We start from the raw sequence: 23340 nt of genomic DNA on the forward strand, positions 1-23340 counted from the left end.
CAATGAGCGTTCATCATGTTGGTTGACTTGTAATTATTGTTAATGACATTGTGCTGATGACAAGCAGGAGCACTACAAGTTATTACTCGACTAGGCGATGCTGATGACAAGTTAAATAACATCATCCGCTGATTAAGATAACGCTGTTTAACCACAGGTCGAGGAAAAAACAATGGAAAACACAACAAGATGGAGCCGCAGTGTAATTATTCTGCAATGAACCGCACACTGGCAGCTTCTTTATTAAATGGAGCGAGAAGAGCCATCACTCTGCTTCCTGATGTTGGGTGAAGTGGACACTGGTGACAAGCTCCACAAAATGAGCTGTGCTTTTATGACTTGAGGAGTCGTTCTAAGATGTGCAACACTCTGCGGAGGATCATCACACAAACAGCTCACAGTTAAATCTGAGGTATTTAGCTGATGCTGTCATGCAGAGGAGTTTTTTTAGAGACAATGAGCTGGTTTCAGAGTCTTGTTCAAAAACACTTTACAGGACGGGCTACTGATGGGACACGTCCGATGCTGCATCAACATACAGATTGTGTTTCAGTCAAGTGTCAGCAAAGGTTTGTTTACGGGGCGGCTGTGGCGTAGTGGAGAGCAAGGTAGTTCTCCAATCAGAGGGTCGGTGGTTCGATACCCGGCTTCGGCAGTCGATGTGTCCTTGGGCAAGACACTTAACCCCAAGTTGCTCCTGAAGGCTTGCCATCGGTGTGGACTGGATGATGAATGTTAGTTAGAGTCTGATGGTGGCACCTTGCATGGTAGCCTGTCATCAGTGTGTGAATGGGTGAATGATATGTAATATACTACTGATTGTAAGTCGCTTTGGATAAAAGCGTCTGCTAAATGACTGTAATGTAATGTAATGTAAGGATGAAACTCTCTTAATGTCTGAAGGGTACAGGACTAACATAATCTCCCCTTTGGGCCTAATATAATGTTATTGTATCATAAAAAGTAGAAAGGTTATTCTTTATTGTAATTTCACTTCAGTTGCGGCTTGTTTGCAGTGCTGCTGTGTCTTACTGTTTATGTAAAGTGAAGTTTCGTATTGCAAGAATAAGCAGGGGCTTTAATACAATTCAACTTTATTCACACACCACGCACGCACCTGGAAATCTCTGCACTCAAAAATGCTGCGTTCAAGAGCAGCATGCAGAATTAAGTTGCCACTCTTGTATGCAGATTCAGCTGGACAGGTGTACAGTCTTTCCAATGACAACCGATATCTGGAAACTAGCAGACTATACCAACTGTTTGATGTGTCTTAGCTGTATGAATGTTTATTTTAAGCTATGCTAGCAGCAGGGCTCTATGGATGGCAATGCTAGCATGCTTACACCTTTATACCAAAATGATGAACATAGTCAACACTAGCCCTGCTACACATTACACTACACACACAGTGACGTCACTATATGCTAGCATGCTGACATTAGCATTTGCATCAAAGCCCTGTTGCAATCAGTTCATGGATGTATGAGAACTGAATCCGACAATGCCACTCAGCCTTGCTTCCAATTTTTCCCAGTAGCCACCTGCAGTATGGAAGAAAATAATCCCAAAAGATGCGCAATAAACATTTTCCCCATAGACCAACATTGTAAAAAAGAGACTTCTGCAAAACTGTTGAGAGGAAATATAATCAGCAAATAAGGTCAATTATGACCCTTTCTATTATTTATTTTTTTAAATGGAGGTTCAAAGTTTCCTCAAGCAGAGAAAAGTGATTAAGACATACGTGAAGTCATCACAATGTCAGGCCTATGTGCTGAGTGGGTACTCGTGCACGGGCCAAATGGAGAGTAATTATTGCACATAATCAGTGATAGTGTATTCAGAGTAATCCTGATATCTAGAGACTGGTTTGACTTATGCTGGCGCGGCTACACGCCCACCTTACCACACAATATGTCCCCCGAGAAACTTCCGGGATTCACATATTCACTTTAGCCCACACTATGTTTTCCTAAACCTACCCAAGTAGTTTTTATACAAAAAACGTTATGTAATTTTGGCATTCAAAAGTTATTGTGCCTAATCCTAACTCAACTGCAACCGTTTCGATGGCGTATCATGCAGTAGGTGCGTCCTGTATTACTGTGGACACACAAATAGACCCATTTGTATTCGCCAGGCAAGTAATTACTATTGGATTGTCGGGCGCCACCTTGAGGTTTGGTATCCAGTTCTTATTATACATCCATTCCTGGTACAGCCTCACAGAGCCACTAGCATGGTTGTAGTTTGAAGTCTTGTTCATACATGTACCCAGGACTCTCTAGAAAGCAGTATTAATACTGAGTGGATTATTCTGGTTGAAATAAAGCCAAACAAATGCATAAAAATAAACAACGAAGACTTGAGAAGTTAGAAAGCAGATGGAGTATAATGATAACTTTCACTTTCAGGTAGAGCCTAGCAACATCCTGAAGACAATGAGAATTGGCTTCCTACGAGGTCCAGTAGGTTCAAAATGCTCATTGATGATTTGTCACCAAGAGAAGACAAATCCCTCGGTTTGACTTCCATAATTGTGGAACAGATCAGAACAATTCTGCTCAGGCTCAGTATGGCCTTTTATGATAAGCAAGCAAATACAATAAAAAGGTAAACCATCAATAAATGATTGATAAATGCTAGTTACTGAATGAAAGAAAACTTTAAAGTTTTGAAGGAGTAACTCCTTGATGACCACACATGAATCATCTCTATTTACATCCCACTTCAACTGGATGTAACACAAACTACCCACCTCTCTAAAGAGATGACAACTCTCATAATGTAGAATGCTCTGTGATGTTCCTCTATAACCATGGATCACATTTCTCTTTAATCAATCTCCCTGAATAAACTCCAAAAACACTTAATTGGCTCCCCTGCTATCATTGTGTTAAACATTTTATCGTTTTTTTGGCATTTACAGACAAAACAACATTAAAACTAAAGGAATGCCACAGAGAGCAGATGACAAGTTCTATCAGTCGGTCCTTTGGTACACTTGCAATTCAAATGTTGTCTTCACAACTTTACAACAAAAATCTTTGTTTCAAGCCAAATTTCACCGGTGGGACTTCTTTGTATCCCAAAACAGTTGCTAATTGCTATCAGTGTGGAAGAAAGGCAGATTCTGGTGTATCGTGTAATTTCATTCCAGGAAGAAAAAAAACAACTGACTATTTGGTGCAGTGAGACAGTTGGGGCTGAGTCATGTAAATAGCATTTCATTTAACACTCAGCTCTCACTGATACTTCTGCTGCAGTTCTGTTGACAAGGATATCATTGTTCCCACTATGCAAACCAATACTTCAGCAAACTCACAAGTAATTGGTTCCACCTGCTTGTTGTTTGAACTGCAAGATGAAAAGCATGTAGCAAAAAAATTATGTGTGAGTACCATTGTATCGTGTAATTATTAAGTATTGGGTGCAGACGCCCCATTTAAACATAATATTGTGCACATAACTAACCATTATTGTACAGCAAAACACAAAATGATGGCCAAGTCTACAAACAAATACAAAATATGCTGCAATTACCATCAAGATCTGAATACAGTTCAACTGTGAAAACATACAGAGACAGACAAGAGATGCCAGACTTTTATTCAAATCAAAATCAAATGATCTTCAAAGACAATTTTGTTTTCAAGATTGAGCTCGGCATAAAAACAATGAATAAATTCTTAGAAAACAAATAAAAGGCGCTGTGGTCCTCCAATCATCTTCATGGTGTTTTTGCATCTGTTTCATTTCTCTACCCCCCCCCACCCACTCTTTTCCTCCTTCACCGTTTCTCTCCTCTAGTTGTGGCCTTGGAGAGCCTCCGCCATGAACAGCTTCCCGAGGTTCTGGGATGTGAATTCCTTCACGTTCTGGCAGTAGTTGTTAATTTGCCCTGTTGGAAGGTAGCCACATGCATCCATTAGCCGCCACAAAAAAACACACCCACAGAAATATACATACATACATTTGTACGCAGACATGCACACAAAGAGGCAGAGGCGAGGGAGAGGGAGAGGTGGGAGAAAACAAACACAGCAAAACAACAAATTAGTGGGGAACAGAGTAAACGGAAGGATCAGAATGCTGTCAGACGGCGGGGGAGAGCTGAACGGCGTGAAACAGCAGGGAAAGGGGCGGTCCAGTTTGAGATTGAGTCAATAAACTTTAAATTAATGTAATTTCAAGATAATGGCTGAGATAATTACAAAACAGAACCTGAGCTCCTGTGAGGGGAGCAGAGGCGGCTGATGGAGTTTGGAAGGAGGGAGGTCTATGAGACAGCGAGCTCTGTCCGTGCGTGGAGGTTGTGTGTTTGTATTGTGTGTGTGTGTGTGTGTGCATGTGTGTGTTTGTGTGTCTGCGTACCTGCAATAAGCAGTGTGTCCATGCGCGGTGGAGGCTGAGGGGGCTTGAACATTTTGCTGACGTCCTCCTCAGGCAGCGGGGGCTCTGCTCTGCTCTGCCGCTGAGCGTTCTCCTGCTGACGCCTCTGCTGGTACTGGAGGGAGGGACACAGGAAGAGGGGGTGGCATTAGAGGAGGGGGGGACACAGGAAAGGAAAGGAAAACAAAATATCATTGAGAGAGAGAATTGTGAAATGGAATAGATGGATAGATAGTTAGACCAAAAAGAAAATGGACAGGAACTGAGAAGGGTGAGGCGAGAGAGGACAGGATGAGAATATGAGGAGAAGAGAAAGGGTGAAACACATACGCTAGGAAGGTAATGAGTGGGAGTGAAGACAAAGTGAGAAGAAGAAAAAAAAGGTACGAAGTAAGAAAGTCAGGAAACATCAGGTAGTGAAATGAAGTAAGAGAGATGCTGAGAGCACAAAGTGGCAGCGGATAGTGAGAAGAAAAATGCAGAAAAAGAAGACGAAAGACAGACAATGGAAAGAGCAGCATGAAGGAAGTGGTCTGTAAAGTAACGTGGGGATGAAGAAGAGAGTCAGAGGGAGAAGAGTTATAAGTGCTGACAGGGATGGAGTGATTTGTAGAGGGCTGACAGTCGGTAAATCAGTGAGGTGCCGGGTCTCTGGAGATCCTAAAAGCCTTGTTAATTTGGCAAGATGGTGGAGAGACTGACACGGACCAGTGGAAGGGGAGGATGCGGCAGACGAGGAGGAAAAACGACGTGGGAGCAACTTGAGTACTTTCACCCACACATCCCAGAAAGCACCTGTACAGCGGTCTGAAGCTGACTCAAATTGCCTAAGATAAGCGATAAATAAAAGATGCAGATATTTGTTCAAATGAAACAGTACTCCTTCAGTGTTTTGTTTTTTTTGCCTGCCAGTGTGTCTCAGCGTAACTGTGCATAATCAAAAAGCTAATATATGCAAATTTTAGAAACAAGCCAACAAAAACAGTTTTGCACTTCCACCCTCTACGAATAAATATAGACATACAATGCCTACAAAGTGTTTACCTTTCTCCTTTAAAATTCAAAGTCAAAGTAAACAAAAAAATTGAATTGATCTAAATTAATGCAAATGAAAAACAACCTCCTTTAAGTAGAGGCACCTTTCACTGCTATTTTTCCAAATGTGTCTTTACAAACAGCTCAGGATCTGTCAAGTTGCATGGGGACCGTGAGGAAGACTCAGTTTTCAAGTGCTGCTACAAAGTCTGAATTGGATTGAGGTCTGTACTCCTGTGTAGCTTTGGCCCTGAGTTTGAGGTCGTTGTTTTGGTGGGAAATAATCCCGACCCACGTCACAGTTCTTTTACAGACTGCAGCAAGAGTTCTCTGTATTTATTTTACCCTCCACCCTCACAGGCCTCCCAGGCTCTGCTGCAGAGAAGCATCCCCACAGCGTGCTGCTGGAAATACCAGGAATCCTGCTGGGGGTGGTGTGATTTTGGCAATGTGTGCTAGGTTTGGCTTTAGTATGATGGTTAAAAATTCAAAATTGCTTTAAAGAACTAGTAGGCCACTTTGTTCTGAGGAGTTGAGGACAGTTGGGACCACAGTCTGACTGGGTCCAAAGCAACCAGACTGAAAACATGGTGGCCATTTCTATTCATCCTATGTTTATATATTTTTGAGTAATAGTATGCAGTTAAAAGTCATTTTAATAATGCAATTGTAACATAAAATAATAAAAACTTTATTACAGTAACCAAACAGAATTCTTTGTAGTTTAGTTTTTATCTGATACTTTACAGAATCTAAATCTTAAGTGTTATCAGTTTAAGAGTCCACCTTCAATTCCTGGTTTACAAAAAAGCAGTAGTGCAGCTGTTCTCACTGGTTGCTTGTTCATCAGCTCTCTCTCCCTTTCACATTTTGGTTTTCTGGACCGTGGTGCTGATTCTCACCACAGATCCACTGGCCTTTTAGCATTGAAGTCTTGATTTGTGTCCTTTAGGTGACAGCACATCAGCTTGTCCATCATCTCCAATTTCAGCGTTGACCTCCAATCAGTCTTGATTCTGCATAAGCAGCTGAATCCCCTTTTGCATACAGCTGAGGAGACTGGGAGAGCAAACACCATATCAAGTAGCATCAGAATGCATCGGTTTGCTGTCCTTACTTTGTTGTATGTTAAAAAGTGGTTGCCACTGACATAGGGTCAATAACTGTTTTCCAATTTCTCAAAATGGTTGCCAATCAGGCTAGGCAGTATGTAATACTGATCAGAATGGCTCAGAGCAGACCCAGCATCAGCTCTGGTTATGAGCTGCATCATACTCACCATGGGTGAAAACTTTTTTCAGTATAGTTACCATGTAAAATATGTAATTTATTAAATGACAATTACATTTTGGTTTGATCCACCAATATCAGATGGATACGAAAATCATTATTTTATGTCAATCATTTTTGGAATTAGTTTCTACAGTTTTTTCAGGCTATTAATGTTTGTTTTTTTACTTTGGGTCAACCGATCGGGTCTAATAATCCTCGGGGCATCTTTGGATCAGGTCTCTCTTTTGTAAAAGACTTAATTTATGCATGGTTGGTTCAGGTAGCAATCCCACTGGTCTCCACATCAGACCACTGAACCTTCAACACTTTAGATAGCGATGAAGCTTGAACCTTTTTTTGAGTTGCCACAAACGTCTTGGTCTCTTTGTGTCCATTTATAGCCTACTACAACCTAATACCCCCTCAGCCATTACTTATCCTGCCTTTTGTGTTTTTGTTTACCGTTTATACACCAAAATATTGATGTGGCTCAGAAAAAATGACATGAAAGATATTGCTGAGTCATCTTGTTAATCATTCGCCATGAATCATGACTCCTCGGTTCATAAGATTAACTCATTGGTCTATACCTAATCTTCTGCAGAGTGTTGCCTGTTTCCTTTGATTGGAAAAGATATCAAAAAGAATATTGAAAATGAATAAATCACGGGGAGTGAGACATACATTTTCTTGGTACAAAGACTAACTTGGCCACAGATTGTGCCTGGGAATCAGCTATTTACCACATTTAGAGAGCTATAAAGGAAAGATGAAGCCCTCTGAGCACGCCGCCTTTTTGCAACTTTCTATGATGATTAATAAGGTTCCATTTGTCCGGGAAGCAGCCGGGTCAATAACACAAGATTACATGGAGCAAGTACTGTAGATGTCTGAAAGGTGTAATACAGGCTCACTTTCTGTGTCTCCCTGTGTGCACTGTTTGTTCATTATGGGGAATAAGGTGAAACATGGAAAAGGTGTGTGTGTGTGTGTGTGTGTGTGTGTGTGTGTGTGTGTGTGTGTGTGTGTGTGTTGACGATGATCAGAAGGTCGGTAGGGGAAGATGATGGATCATTATGGCTGGAGTGTGGGTCATTGGCCCCGGGATGTGTGTCTACGCTGGTGTGGGTTTGTTCGTGGACCCCGGTTGTGAATGCCTTGTGTGAATGCCTTGTGTGAATGCGGCTGGCTACTACTTGTGGTCACAGATGCATGTCTGCTGTAAATGTCTGTCTAATGTGTATTAACTTGGCCGTGGCTGTCAGCAGAGACCGTGGTGAGTCAGCCCGGATCATCATTAACACTTCACACTAATTTCCCCTCGCGGAGAATGACGAACTAATAATGTAGTTAGTTGTTTGAACGTAGGTGTAAGTTTTATGTGCACACAGGCGCACATCAGTGAGTGACCTTGTGTCTCAACGCTTCCATTTTCCTGAGTTGTGTGTGTGTGTGTGTGTGTGTGTGTGTGTGTGTGTGTGTGTGTGTGTGTGTGTGTGTGTGTGTGTGTGTGTGTGTGTGAGAGAGAGACCCATTGTGTTTGCATGTGTTGCCAAATGTTTATGATGCATCTGGCTGAGGTTACAGTTGCAGATGGTACGTGGCTGACTTCATCTGCGTGTGCAGTTTGTTCTGGTCTTTAAGGAGCTTCTGGCCCAGTCTGTGTGAGAGTGGTGTCTGTGTGTGTTTCTTAAGTATGAGTGTGACTGTGTGTGTTTCACAAAGTGCTACTGCTGCTGCCTATAAATTAGATTTGAGTTTGTGATGTGTCCCATTGGTACAGAAAAAGAATAAAAACAGAGGACTTTGACTTATTAAATTAAAATAAAGACAGGTTCTGTTTATTAATAATAGCTTTTAGTCCATATGAAACAGCTCTCCCTGGTTGGTATTTGAAAATCGGTGTTGTCTGAGCGTGACTCAGAAGGTATTTAACCTTCTGAACCTTCTCTTCTTCACATAAGGATAAACAAATTACTGTATCACAGAAGTAGCCCTTGTAGTGATGAAAATGACCATTTCCTTGAGAGGAAACAATAAGGAAACAGATGAAAGAAGTGTATCTGACACTGAACTGATGATGATTTTGAGTGGACACATGTCAGCACCTGCAGTGAGGTGAGGGCTGAACACTATGATTAGTCAAGCTTATCCCATTAGTGTCAGCCGAAAACAACATGAATTACTTTCAAACCAGTGTCTGTGTCTTTGCTTCAAGCTACTAGTAGTAATGGTGGTGGTGATTTGCTTGTTGCCCACTAATTTTATTTTGAAGTTAACATCTATTTTTAGGCAAAGCAGTGATTCAAATACACACCCACGAGAAGCGATAGTGTTTTTTTCCCCCTTTCATTTTACAACTCATGTTCTTTATTTCGCCTCAGAAGATAACCTTGTTCTCTGGTATTAATAAACCCCCCCCCAAAAAAAAAAAAAAAGCCCTGAGTGAAATCAACTCTATGGAAGTGTGTTGCTTCAGTTAAAGGAGAGACAACCAAATATGATCTGGGAAATTGAGTTTGTGTGACGGATTTGTGTGTTTGAAGGGATCATAAGATGCAAAAACATCACATTTATCACAGCAGCATTGTCACTTGTCGTGACAATGGCAAGGTAAATAGTGGAAATACAAAAAACAAAGCAATGAGACCTGCAACACTGCGACTGAACTCTTCCAGGCTCCATTTGATGGAATGTATAATTTTGCACTGCCCACTCTGGGTCTAATGTCAAAATTACTTGCCATTCAAATCACTATCATAATCCTTATCAGTTGGTTAGAAAATAAAACAGGAAAAACAATTATGTGCATTTGATTATCTGAAGTTTTGCATCTATTACTCTGCTGAACTTGTTCCTTAAAGAAAAAGCTGTGACAGCGACAGGCTGCTATTTGAAGAGGACCAGGGCCGCCTGCTGGGCTACAGAGATTTTAAAAAGGTGCTCCGTGCCACCACTGAGGAAAAGTTGAGAAAAAATAACTTGCAAATGCAAGCGACGACCAGGTGAAAGCCAAATGTGCTAATTTGAATGCCCGCAGAAACAGAAGCAGAGTTGTTTACAACTCTACTAGTGGATTGAGGATTGCTTCCAGCACGGACTCAGAACCGCAATGTAAATCCGGCTGGGCCCACTCCGTTGTTGTATTAAAAGAGTTTCAACAACATGTACTGCTGGTTTGACAAGATTGCAAAACTATTCTAGATTTGTGAAACAAATTGTGCCACAAGAAATGAACTATGTGATACTTAGTAAGAAAGCCAGAGGCTGCCTACTACTTTGTATAAGCATGTATGAATGCAGCGTTACATTGCTGACTAGTATGCCTGTGCACTACTGTGGGTATAACTATAGATGTCAGTAGATGTGTATATATCTTTAACCTTTGCTGTTTACTGTAGTTACTTTGGGTGGTCCTCAGTGGGTGCATGTACATTCATGTGTGAGCCTGAAGTACCATATTTCTCTCTCTCTGTGTGTGTGTGTGTGTGTGTGTGTGTGTGTGTGTGTGTGTGTGTGTGTGTGTGTGTGTGTGTGTGTGTGTGTGTGTGTTACCCATAGCTTGCTGCTTGCCTGCTGTGATTATAGCTACAATTGGTTATGTCCATAGCTGAAAGAAATGCACCTGCTGTTTTCCTGCTGACTTTGTGTCTGCAGGTGCATCTGTGTGTGAATAGCCCTGTGTGTGTGTGTGTGTGTGTGTGTGTGTGTGTGTGTGTGTGTGTGTGTGTGTGTGTGTGTGTGTGTGTGTGTGTGTGTGTATGTTTGTGTGCCTTTTTCCCTTATATGCATGCTGGTAAGCTGATGTTTCTGCTGCTGCTCGCTCAGTTTGTCTGTCGGTGGGTGTGTGCGCTTCAGTTAACGGAAGCTTGTGTGTACGTGCTCGACAGTTACCTGGTGCTTCTGCTGCTGCTGCTTACTCAGGTTACGGCTGTAGGTGTTATACTTGACGATGTCTTGGCTCATGTCATCCACCCTGTCCATCAGGAGCTGAAGGCTCTTCTCCAGATGGTTGCTGGAAGAAAAAATGTCATAAAGTCAATCACACGGTTTTGTGTTGCCGTCGTTCATTCAGCCCTTAGCCAGTTAAGTTATTTTTTTATTAAATTTACTGCTGCTTTTTTGGACATATGGACAGGAGAAGCCAAGCATCAAGTCATCAACACTGGGATTTGGGGAAAACCTGCTCCACCTCCTGAGCCACAGCAACTCCTGCACATATGTCCACATTTAATGGTTCTGGGCTTTATAAATAAAAATAACTTGACTTGAGGTTAACCTAAGAGTTTGAAGGGTTTAAGTCGTTGCAAAAACACCAGGCCATAAACTCTACCCTGATATTTGGCTGTATACGACCTGCTTCTGGTGCTAACTTGTCGTCTGTATCTATATAAATGCAAAGCATAAATCAATGCAGAAAGCTGTGCAATTTCGATCAGCCACATCATATCTGCAGGTGGTCTGGCTTGCACTGTGATACAAACTACTAGCCAGGTGTAAATCTGTACAGTTTGACCACCTTCTCATAAACACCAAACAAGTTTGAAGTGTCCCCCCTTCATCTTCTATCTCAAGCTAATCTACAAACGGACCATTCCAGTGTGAAGGAAAACTTTGAGGAGCCCAGACAGATCCTTTGACACTGAATCACAGAAAGCTCCTTACCATCAGGTAGCAACCACTGCAAATGGAAAACGGTGGCTGGTGGTAGGAACTATTCCGAGCTTTAAGATGTCCCTTTAGAGACCTGTGCAGTCTGAAAATGCGAAATTCACATTTTTTCAACAGTCCATGTTTGCCATCCACTCTGACCTAGTCTCTTATGTATCCTGAAAGACATGAAGACATGAATCCTCTCCGGGGGTTCTAGAGTACTCAGACCTGAGGACCCGTCCTCTTGTCCCTGTGCTTTCTCTCTCTGCTCTGGTATCACATCCCTCATCTTTTTCCCAACACTGCTCTGCTGACAATGCTGACAACACTCAACACAACTCTAGCAGCATTCCCCTTCTCTCTCCTCCCACGAGCCCCATTTTTAACACGATGTCTCACTACTGCCCAAGTTCAACTTTGACAAGGCGCCAGTGCTCTCCCTCAACTCAGCCCCTCCTTCATACTGTCCTCTGTGGAATGATATTGTTTTTAATTAACGTTTGGGTGCTACATAATGCAGAATGTACTGTCGGAAAACAGAATTTGAATGTCTATTTAAATGGCAATTGTACCCGCAAGGACTGCCAGCACTGTGTATGTTTTGGATGTGGGTATACTTGCGCCGATGCAACTGGTTTTGTGTGTGTGTGTGTGCGTGTGTGTGTGTGTGTGTGTGTGCGTGTTTCACTGTTTGTGTGAATATGTGGAGGACGAGTGAAAAGTGTTTTGGGTGATTTTAGTTGCTTTCCTCTCTGCGGCAAGATTTTTCAATTAACAATTTCATAAATCAATATTCCTCTCCATCTCTCTTGGCTCTTCACACTTGTCTGTTGCGAGCAAAAAAAAAAATCTGTCATTTACCATCCCTCAATTTCTTAAACTGTACAAAGTCTTGCACTTGAAAACAACTGCCTCTAACCATCTGGACCACTGAGAAACGAGCTCCAATGTCACCAGAATTGACCTGAGCAAAACACATATGCCTTGTTAATCTGAGGGAACTTTGTCTTTAGTATTTCAAATGTGATTCTCCTGCTGTTTGAGGGAGGCTTAGGGGAAACGCATATAGTCATAGTTTCTTCATTTTGTTACAATGCTGCTGCAGGCTTTATCTACGTGTCATTAGAAACCATGTATGTAAGCCTTTACAAGGGCCTTAGGGGTTCCACAATATCAAAACTGTTTAAAGGTATAGTATACATATGACATTAATTTCACCGGCTACAAATGTAGTGTTCTTGGTGGTATGAAGGTGATAAGAAATACATTAAAAAAAGGAATTGTTATGGAATTTTATGATTAACAAAGTCCAACATAACCGACTGGTGAAATCAAATTACATTTTACATCAAAGTAACTGTATTTCTTACTCTTGCACCTTTTGCCATTAGTTACTATAAAAACTGCGTGTACTGATGCATTCTAATGTTTAGTATTATTGTCAGAAAGTATTAGTGAAATGCCAGGAAGTATAAAGTCTGTGGACATTGTTAACATTCATGTGCATAAAATTCAGCATCCGTACATGTATACTATAATATATGCACACCCTACAGCCACTCATCATGATCAGCTCAGCTCAGCATCCGTCTGCCATCAACCACCTTTAACTGATAACACCTTAATTACATTTACATGCAAACACACATACAGATGAAGTCCATCAAGCTTGCTTACACAGAGAGATAAAAACTAATGTAAGTACACACATCCAAATCATTTTATGAACACTGCTTCTGATGACTTGCATTGTTATGTTATTCTCACATGCTTGACAACCTGTAACACGATCCACATCATGGCCTGGCACCTGTATGAGGTGTGTGTTCAGCCTCTAGGCCCACCTGCATCCTTTGTATCGTAGAATGCTAGGGAAAACAAGCTATGTGGGCAAATACTGCAAATTAGTTTTCAGATTCCTGTGCTCCTTTGACTTTTGAAAATTTCAATTAAAATGAACACCTGTGGAAAGACAATGTTTTTCAGAAGCTCAGATTGTCTTTCCCTTGGTTTAGACTGCTAAACCATTTGCATTCTCATTGTATTGGCCTGTGAGGGCTGTTGTGTGATCAGTTTGTCAACCCTCCACTGCAGTGTCAGAGCTGTAAACATGAAAACTGATGGCCCAGGACCAAATCTCACCAAAGCACTTCCTTGCAGAGGCCCTCTCACTGTGTCAAAATTGATTCTCCCTGACGAAAGCCCATTTAAAACTATTTCATCGAGCAATATGGTAGCTAATTTGTCTGGTGTGCATTCATAATATATGCAGAGGAAAACATTTAGTCAGAGCAGGATCCTTCAAAACATCTGTCGTTTATGCACGCGTCAAGTGTTTGAGCTGGACAGAAGTGTGTGTGTCTGTGTGTGTGTGTGTGTGTGTGTGTGTGTGTGTGTGTGTGTGTGTGTGTGTGTGTGTGTGTGATTCAGTGCACTGGATTTAGTTTTTTTTTTGTTACTAGTTTGTATTTCAGAATTTCGGAGTGTCTTTCTGTGTCCTTGATGCTTGGTAATGAGGGGTTGCTACTACTACTATTGCTACTTTCAATTCTGTTCTTAACGGTTTCTTTGGAGCATGTTCAGTTGTAACTATGTTTATAAAAGCCTGAATATGCAAGGAAAACACACTTTGTGCTCATAATTCAGCACAAAATGATTGATATTACGAAACACTCAAAAACACAGTTTCATGTGGTTGGAAAAATTGCATGCCGGATAATGCATTCTACACTACAGTGTCTGGTCATAGGCGCCGATGGGTTGAATTATTCAGACAGGTCAGCAAGCCCTCCGATCAATCCTGAATTAGAAATGAAAGTCTACGGAGGGACTTCCTGTCATCACCGATTCTGTTTTAACGTCAGGTTCAATGGCAGCCCATGCAGTGTTGTGTGTGTGCTCGGGCCTACATGCTCATATTCACACAGGACAATAGAGGACAAATTCTAAAGCGGTATTGATGTGCGGGCAAAAATGGGCTGACATTCGGTAAATTGAAAGTTCAGAGGGGAGTTCTTTAACAAAGCTGCCAAGGAAGTGACTTACATTTTTAGAATGAGTGTTTTACTCTGATGGAGCCTTTTTAACTGATGGACTGAGGCCCAATATGGATCTCTGGTTTGCTCCTGTAGCAGAATAATTGGTTTTAAACAGGACATGAAAGAGCCTAGATCGTGTCCCAACATAAGTTTATAGAATTATCTTGCTGAAAATGTAAGAGTGGGTTAGACAGAAATTCATCATCTTTACTGCCTATTAACATTATTTAATTGCAACAAAGAGACAGAACTTTATGAGTATAACAAATATCTGTGCTCAAAGTCCAGCTCAATGGATTTAGTTTGTCTGTCAAGGATGATTTTTCCACAGTATATTTCCTCCAAGGCAACATTTCTGTCTTTGTGGCCAGATTTCCAGTTATGCCTCTTCACCTTCCTCATTCCTCTTACAGCTGCAGCTCGAACAAGGCCTTATATTTCTCATCTTTACTCCCTGCACTCAGAAATACCCTTTCCCTTACGGAGTACATATTATCAAGGTTGTCATGTGGAGCAGAAAGCCATGTTTACCTAACCCTCCATTATCAAAGACTTCTGTGCAGAAGGCCAATTACACGAAGCAGACGGGAAGTGATGTTGCTCATTCACACAGAACAAAAAGTAAATAGAGATGTAAAGGATGACTTATAATGAACAATGTCAGTCACTACACAGTGGGCCCATTTTAAGACGGGTGAAGACCATGTCAAACAGGCCCACACACAAAAAGCTGGGCCTGACATGAATCTGTTTTTTTTTCAAATATTGAGGCAATTCAAGGCTGTTTTGGGGGAGAATGGCTACATAAATGAATTTACATTCATGCAATCCATCACCACGATCAACATCATCATCTGTGGTAAGAACAACCCTGGGTGCTGGAGTGAAACTGCATTCACTCAGCCTTAGACGTAGATGACATTGACAAATGGGTCTGCAGATTGGAAAATGAGACAAAAAGGAAAAACATTAAATAAAACCCATTATCATAGTCTTTTTTTGAAGGGGTGGAAATGAGGAGAAAAGGGCGGGGCTGTCAATGGAAGATGTAGAGAGACGGACGCTACAATCCAATACAAGGACAGAGCTGCGCAGCAATCTGACAACTTCAGGAAACAATTTCATCTTGCCAGACATCCCATCGGCAGACATGCCGGGAAACCCATGGGGAGAGCCAGGCTGCTTCTGCCCCATTTCGGGACATATCAAAAGCTATGTTTCAACTTCAGTGTAGTCATTTGGAAAATGGAACAATTTACAAGAAAAGTGAGGTATTCTCCTTCAGTTTGACAATTCTAACAAATTACTGTGCTGGTCGCCGCACTTCGTTGGCCAGGCACATGCATTCTACAGAGGTCTGTACATAGGAGTGTTCAATTAATTCATGACTTGTGCTACGATTTGCGCTACAAGACACAGATGAGAAGAATCAAAACAACTCCTGATGCGCTATGCTGCAGTGTATAAGTACAGAGTGCTCTGCACGCTGACGGTGCGTAAATCAGCACTTTGAGTCATTATTGTGCTAATTTCTCACACCTGCCCCTGGGAAGCTTCACAGCTGTTGCTCCAATTGTAGCGGTTTATCTCCATAAATGATTGCTGATAAATTCCCCTGAGACTGAGAGCCTCTGAGATCTAAACGCAAGACTTTTAAGTGCCAGGCTGTGAGTTGATATGGTGGGGTGATATTTGGTCATATTGTTCTCATTAGTGATGGAAGGCAAAGTTTGATGGCAGGTCCGGAGGAATTTCTTTTGACATTTAGACGTGACATTTACTGTACCTAGTTTTGGAATGAATATCCCAATCAAACATCCGATACTAACCCAAGGGTACACAGATAAGTTCCTGAAATAAGATAAGTAGTCAAGCATATGAGTGTGGTCTGCAATTTTGGTGTGAGTTACAGATGTGATCCAAACAAGAAACAAATGTTTGGGTTTGTTTCATACCGCCAAGATGCACAATAAGAAATGAATTGTTGGACTGTGGAAGTAAAACATTTCCATAAATGGCAAGTAACACATTTTGAGATGTCATGATGCTGTATGCCTCACCCATCTGGTACTGTAGTCCAAGCATGTTAACATAGGTTTTAAAGGATTAGGCTGGTGTTATCTGTAATCTTTTCATTATTATCAACAAAAACAACTAAGAGTTATTCCTACTAAGGAGGAGTGTCTGTGAATCCACATGAAGTTTATCTCTACGAGCCATAGAAAGCCCATTATTCGCAAAAAATATTAAAGCCACACAAAAGAGCCATAGCCTTGCACTGGGTGACACATTATTGCAAACACCATTGTAGTTTATGTTATTCAGCTACTTTTTCCATAATACTCCAGTTTATGACATCGCAGGTCCACCAAATCTGAACCTTTCTTCATTAGTGTTGTCAGCTGTGTGAAAATGATCTGAAATCTGACGCGAACATTTTACATCTCTAATGAAAAGTTATAAAGCATATTAAAAAATGGTAAAGCAAACTATCACAGTATGTGTGTGAGTATTTGCTTCTCAGAGATCAGAAATGCAGCTGATGTTTCAGAATGAACTGTACTGGCTGTGTTTATTGTAATGAAGGAATATGTCAGCCAATGCAAAAAATATGGTTATTTTATGCATTTTTAATAGGATTTTGAAGACAATGGCACACAATGGTGTGAGCTTTGGCAACACAAACTAATTCTCTTTAGGTAGATGAATGCATTGGGAGATTTTGTCTTTTCATTTTCTGGGGGGATAATATTAAAACATAAAAATGTAAACTAGCCCTCCTTAGAAGGGAGTGAAAACAGCAATGAAACCATGCTGGACGAAAATGAGCCAACAACATCAATAGACCTTGTATTCTTCCCACAAACATGGTATACCTTAGAACAGTGCAGAAGACACAGATTAATGCCAAGGAGTACCCTAATGTCAAATCAATTTTAATTTAGAAGTAGCTTTAACTCATGTCTGTGAAGGCACCCTGAAGATTTAAAGAGATACCATGACATGGTTGTAAAGCTTGTAAGGTGTTTCGAGGAAGACATTATTCTTAAATATGTGTATTTATGCCGAGCTTTAAGGTAATAATGAACAAATGAATCACATTTATGTGAACCCTTGCATAGTGTTTTGAGGTGATGTAATTTCCATAAATAAGCGGTTTTCCTGGATGATTGTGGAGTGATTTTGCACAGGGGCTGATGAGATGCACTGAAGTCTGTTGATGAACCTTATGACATTTATATATTACTCATGTGCTTATTAAACACCTTGATGCAGGCAGGGTCATTTAAATAGAATATATTGATAGGTAATCATACTGATTTAAACATGAACGAAAAAATTTAAGTCCCAAGATTGGCAAGCCTCCTGCCATTATGATCTTTAACAGGTCTCTCCAAGTGCAATATAAGATCATTCATTTGCATGTTCTGTAAACAGGAGCCTTGATACTCAGAAATAAACAAAACAAAGAGAACTTGGGAATGATAGTCGAGGGAGAAACTAAGTCACTCACGAGTATCTACAGCAGTTAAATCTGTGAGATCACATACAATGTCACTGTTGGATTAGAAAATTAACAGCAAGATTGGAGGTCACGCTATTTTATAAAGGACAGGTGTTGATAAAAACACAGTGCCCCACAAGAGCATGCAGAAACACCTTGTAAATGTTGGGTCCCCTGAGAAAAACATGTTGGAAATAGTTGATCCAGATAGCAAATGTACCTGCATTCGCTCTTAAAGTTTTTACAACCGAGGTGTCTGGCCTAAGGCCTTCTTGGTAAATGGCTGCATTAGCTCACGTCTGACCTGCTTGAGAGGTTGAGCAGCTCGTGCTTGTCGGCGACCGTGGACTTGTCCTCCAGATCCCACATCAGTGCGTTGATGAGGTGGGAGTTCTTGATGAGAATGGGCACCTCTTCGAACATATGCTCAAAGCCAATGTTAGCCTTCTTCAAGCTGGAGAGGGAAGGACAGAACAGGAGATACAGAGGCAGGAAAAGAGAGCTTGAGTTACTATTTGTCATTTCCAAAAAAAAAGGATCATTAGCTATTTTACATTCAGTTACAAACAGACTACATTCAGTAAATTCAACACAAGACAGACCCCAAAAAATAAAGTAATTCTGTGCATTCAACTAGTATTAATAAAATAGTATTGCTGTGTATTTCTTTTGCATAGAATTTGGGCAAAATCTCATTAATATCATGCAATGGACTTCAATCATACCTTCCGACCCTAAGCAGAATCACTTTTTTTTTTTATTTTTTTTTTTTTTTTTATTGTGCTGACACGTACCCATACTTTTATACTTAAAGCAGCAGGAACATCACTTTCTGTCTGAACCAACAAGTAGTTTAAAAGGGATTACTTGTTGTTTTATACAAAAACTACACAAAGGACACAACACACAAGAGTGAGTTTGGATCTGTGATAGAAATTAGCCTAGAAAGACTCTGCTCTCAGCTGATGCATAGCCATTCACAGAGTTGGTGAGGTAACAGTAATTCAACCTCTAGCTCTAATGCAACTCTATGCTTTTAACAACCATTTGTTGAGGGCAGAGATCTTCTCAGGTCAGCTCAACATAATATTTGTTGTTCTCATACAGTGTGCTTACAATAAAAAGGTCACAAATGGAGAATTTTACTGTTGCCACTTGACTTGTACTTTACAGTAAATTGGACCTGAGGCAAATAAAAGCAAAATGAATAGTAATGTTTTACATGTTGCATTTTGATGTCTGAAAATGTTGCAATATGATTGGATGTCCATGTTGCACAGCCCGAGCATTGTTAGACCCAGTCACCTAAATGACTTTTTTATGGGCTCTATTGATAAGTGTGCAAAGCACCGACCGATTTTTAACCACCTCTTCTTGTTCCACGGGAGCTACAAGCTGCATCTCTCTCTCTCTTTCTCTGACATGGGCCTGTTAACACGAAATGGAACTTCAAACATTGCTTAATGTCTCACATAAATCCAATAGCATTGACTGACTTGCCTTGGTTCACTTGTGCAGAGTGCATGAACTCCAAACTAATGTCTGTATATGTCTAATGTTGGCTTGTTAGAGGTGTCTTGCTTGTTATGGAATCAATATGCTCGCCGCATTAACTCACCATGTGCGTTGTACCAGAAGCAGAGATGTTTATATTGTTATTGTCAATGTGATAAATATAGGTGTGGAGCATCATCTGAATTTTTCATTTTGTATTCTTCGTAAAGCATCACCTCAGGCAAACTTTAAGAGGAGACTCTGAGGCAGCGGAAGTGGACAATCCTGCCTCAGGCTCTGAGTGGGAGGAACAAAAATGAGTATGGATAGCCGCAGTCTACAAGTAAAATCTATAATGATATACTGTAAATACTGTAAATACTGTTTGTTATACATATTAGCACAGTTATCCATCTGCAGTGCTTTAAACATATTTCCTGCAAATTATGACCTTTTCTAATGCCTGCAGATTTCTATAAAAAGGTGTCCATGAGGAAAAAGAAGGACAGCACATTCCAGGCAGGACAAAATGCTCCACCCTACTGGACTTAGTCACACTTAATGCCATGCTCTTTCCAAGTTAGGCCCCACTGGACAGAGCCAAAGGTCGGCTCCACAGGCCGACTAATTTGATGCTTCATATTGTGTGCTGAAGTGGATGCTATTGACCACTGCCTCTATAGCCCAGCGGACTTGGAGGGCAGTTCAAAGGGATTGGGCTATTCAGCACTCATCCATCCCTGCCTTTCATTTCAGAAAGGTGCACAATATATGCAAGCTTATATAACATCAAATACATCAACATGAAAGAGACTGCTTTTTAGACACACTGTCGTGTGGTAAAAAATTAAACGCTTTTGAAGTTTTGCATCTTCGCGAAAAAAAAATATTATTGATATTCAAATTTCACTTCAATTCTGAAAATAATAGGATCGTGGCAAGATTGTTGTTATGTTGGGATATTGTCCTTTCCTGACCTGCGCTGCCCTCTCTCAATCATGGGCTTATTGGGAACACTGATAGCTACAGGTTGGAGCTGTAATAAATCATAAAAACTAATGAAAAGCTGAAGAAATGAGAAGGATCCTGACTCTGAGCCAAACACACTGGGTCAATAACAGAGTTGCTGGCAATAGAGACAAAGGTGGATAACTAGAGAGGAAATGGGAAAGGAAATTAAATGATGCGGTTAAATTGTCCCTTGTCGCTGCAAACAAACCTGTTTTTAGTGAATTAAAAAAAACATATATCGGGATGTCCTGAATGGACAGCAATTTCATACCCCTGGGACTTCTTCATGGAGCGGTTTACTTGCATTTGTCAGTGCGCGTCTTCATGTGCGTGTTTATGCATGTGTGAGTTTGTGCACTTGGACTACCCTGAACTGCCTGGAAAATAGTCCCCTCATTACATTCACTTTTAGCTGCAATTTAAAAGCAATTACGATAAGCCTTGCGGTCAGAAAAGGCGTAAACATGGTACATTTGTTTGACAGGCAAGGGCGAACTGATAAATCATCATCATCATCAGCATCAATCTGCAACTGCTACTAAATGCCTCCCCTGTGGATGCACCAGCCTATATTTGCATCCAATGAATAAGCAGAGTCAAAAGAGCAAACAGCCAAACTAGCAACCGCTATGTTAGCCCATGAGTCTACATATGCACAAATGAAAACATCTAAACTTCTGTGCGTATGTGTTAATGGAGTTCCTCCATAAAGTGTCTTCTTTTTGTGTGTTCTGCTTTGAACTACTCACCCCTCAGGTGTGAAATCTTTCTCCTTGCAGATCTCCATGAGTTTGGGGGTAAGCCTGTAGGCCTTGAGGGACAGGGAACCTTGTGCCGTCTTTATAGGGTCTAGAATGAAAAGAATTATGAAAAATAATGTAAAACTGTTTTTTAAAAGGAATACTTCACCTTCAAAATGACCATCTGTATATAAATTACTCACCCTGGTTTACCTTGAATTTTTGTTTTTCTCACATCGCCGTGGTGAATGAAAAAAACTGGATGAATTCTTGATTATGGAAGTAATGGGGGGCATTTCACAGCAGCAAAACATCTCTTCACAAACTCTCACACACATGCATTTTTGCCTAAACAAGCAGGCGTGCTACTTGTCAGTATCACTCCAGATGAGAAGCCCACCTGTGCAAGCGTGAGACTGAAGTGTTCAAGTGTTTTAAATAGTATGGTTTTATGTAGAATGCATGTGTGTTTGGGAAGAAAATGTTTTGGAAGTAGTGTGCATACAACAAGATGAATGAGCCTTGGATTATCCGGGACAAGTTGTGTGAGAGGTTGTGAATTAGGGGGAATAGTTTTGCTGTTGTTATACTGGTTTCCTTTTACTTTGTTTCATCAAGACTTTTCTCCATTTTTGTATTCTCTATTCACCGTGGAGGCTTGCGAGAAAAACAACGTTTTCTTCATTACTTTAAGGTAGCACACAGTGAGTAATTAATATACAAATGGTAAAGTTATGGGTGAAGTTTTCCTTTAAATCAAATTATCTGACTTCAGCAAACAATCCAGTCTGTTTTCCTCTGGCTTCCAAGGTTTTGTCTGGTAAACAATCAGCAGCATAGAAAATATTCCAGTCATCTGCAGACATACATTGTATATTCCACATTTATATACATGTTTGGAGTGAGAGTTGCTCCACCAGATTGTAGAGGATTCCTGAATCATCTTAACTATATACCTTACCTAACACCTATATCATTCAGTGTTATGGTGCACTAAGACTCAACCATTTGCTTAATGTGTTGTTTCACCAAGGGCCTAGTGATGAAAAACTCCCTCTGAAATTAAACGTAGCTAGATCTGCAATTGGAATTTGTATTATACGACAACAGCAATAATTAGGTTTGCTTTGTATTCATGAAATACAGAGGTGTGTGTCTGCATCAGCAGTTAAGAGTATTTACATGCTACACTCTTATTTTTACACACCTCAAAAGTGTTAAGTTACTAAGTACAAACAGAGAAAGAAGTGTAATTGATCTGAATACCAAAAGTGTCCTCAGTGAAGACAAGTAAAAAAAGAAAGTACTGTTAAAAAGGTGCTAGCTGGAGAAGAGCTACCATAAAAATCAATCAGGTGAGATCATGTCCCTCCCCATTAGATCGCTCACTTGATTGATTTTCTCCCCTAACTGGAATTCTGTTCTATCCATTTTAGCGATGGGAAACACTCAGGCGTACAAATCTGAGCAGTAGGAGGGGAGTGGAGGAGCTAGTGGTCTGTCCATTGCAAAATGACATTTACACAGCAGGCTCTCTATTATATTAAACCAATTCAACAAACTCAAGAGTCAAGCTAAAGAAACACTTAAAACTACAGGGAAATGTAAAAGAATCTAGAGCTACTCAGAGGAAAGGCTCAGTCGTCCAATTCTATTCCACATTCCAGTTTTCCTGTCCATGCTACAGAAAGAGAGAAAGTGGTAATAGCGGCTCCGACTGGCTGACAGCCACCAAACTGAAGTCTACCAGAAATGTTTGTGTGACTTATACAATTCCCAAGAGCCAACTGTGATGAGCCTTTTTCCAACAGCACAGCCGCTCCCAAACAAGCTACAGCCAATCTCAATTCATGCTGGCCAATCTCCACTGAGACTGGTTGGTGACAGCCACACTTGATTAAGACAACTTTCTCCTATTCATAGGAAGCTTGGTAACTAAATCAAAATCCATCTCCTAGGAGCCTCCTGAATTGGTAAAAATGTACCTTTTCTGCCAGGTAAGGCTAGCCTCTACAATACGTGTAATTGCACACATTATCAGATTCGGTTTTGTCTTCATTCGCAAATGCCAAACAAGCACCAAAATCAAGTGAATGCCAAAATTGCACAAAGAGAAATTGAATCTAATTAGAGAACATTGCTGACACAGAGTCCTTAAATTGACAAGGATCTATTTGGGACCATATTTGTTGGGTTC

The 23340-nt window shown here is 40.7% G+C and overlaps 1 protein-coding gene across 1 annotated transcript in view; it reads right to left on the reverse strand.

Annotated features, from left to right (window-relative positions):
* Nucleotides 1–3595: 3595 nt before the first annotated feature.
* LOC129109440 (eukaryotic translation initiation factor 3 subunit H) overlaps nt 3596–23340 on the reverse strand; it is a 49842-nt gene continuing 30097 nt past the window's right edge. Inside the window, exons 4-8 of the mRNA XM_054621511.1 lie at nt 21153–21252; nt 18203–18352; nt 10597–10717; nt 4378–4510; nt 3596–3904 (exon numbers count right to left, since the gene is read on the reverse strand). Coding sequence (XP_054477486.1) covers nt 3810–3904; nt 4378–4510; nt 10597–10717; nt 18203–18352; nt 21153–21252 — 599 coding nt within the window. The 3' untranslated portion in view covers nt 3596–3809. The remainder of the gene's footprint in view (nt 3905–4377; nt 4511–10596; nt 10718–18202; nt 18353–21152; nt 21253–23340) is intronic.

The sequence above is a fragment of the Anoplopoma fimbria genome, chromosome 20, assembly GCF_027596085.1.
Source record: "Anoplopoma fimbria isolate UVic2021 breed Golden Eagle Sablefish chromosome 20, Afim_UVic_2022, whole genome shotgun sequence".
In the NCBI taxonomy this organism is placed as follows: Eukaryota; Metazoa; Chordata; class Actinopteri; order Perciformes; family Anoplopomatidae; genus Anoplopoma; species Anoplopoma fimbria.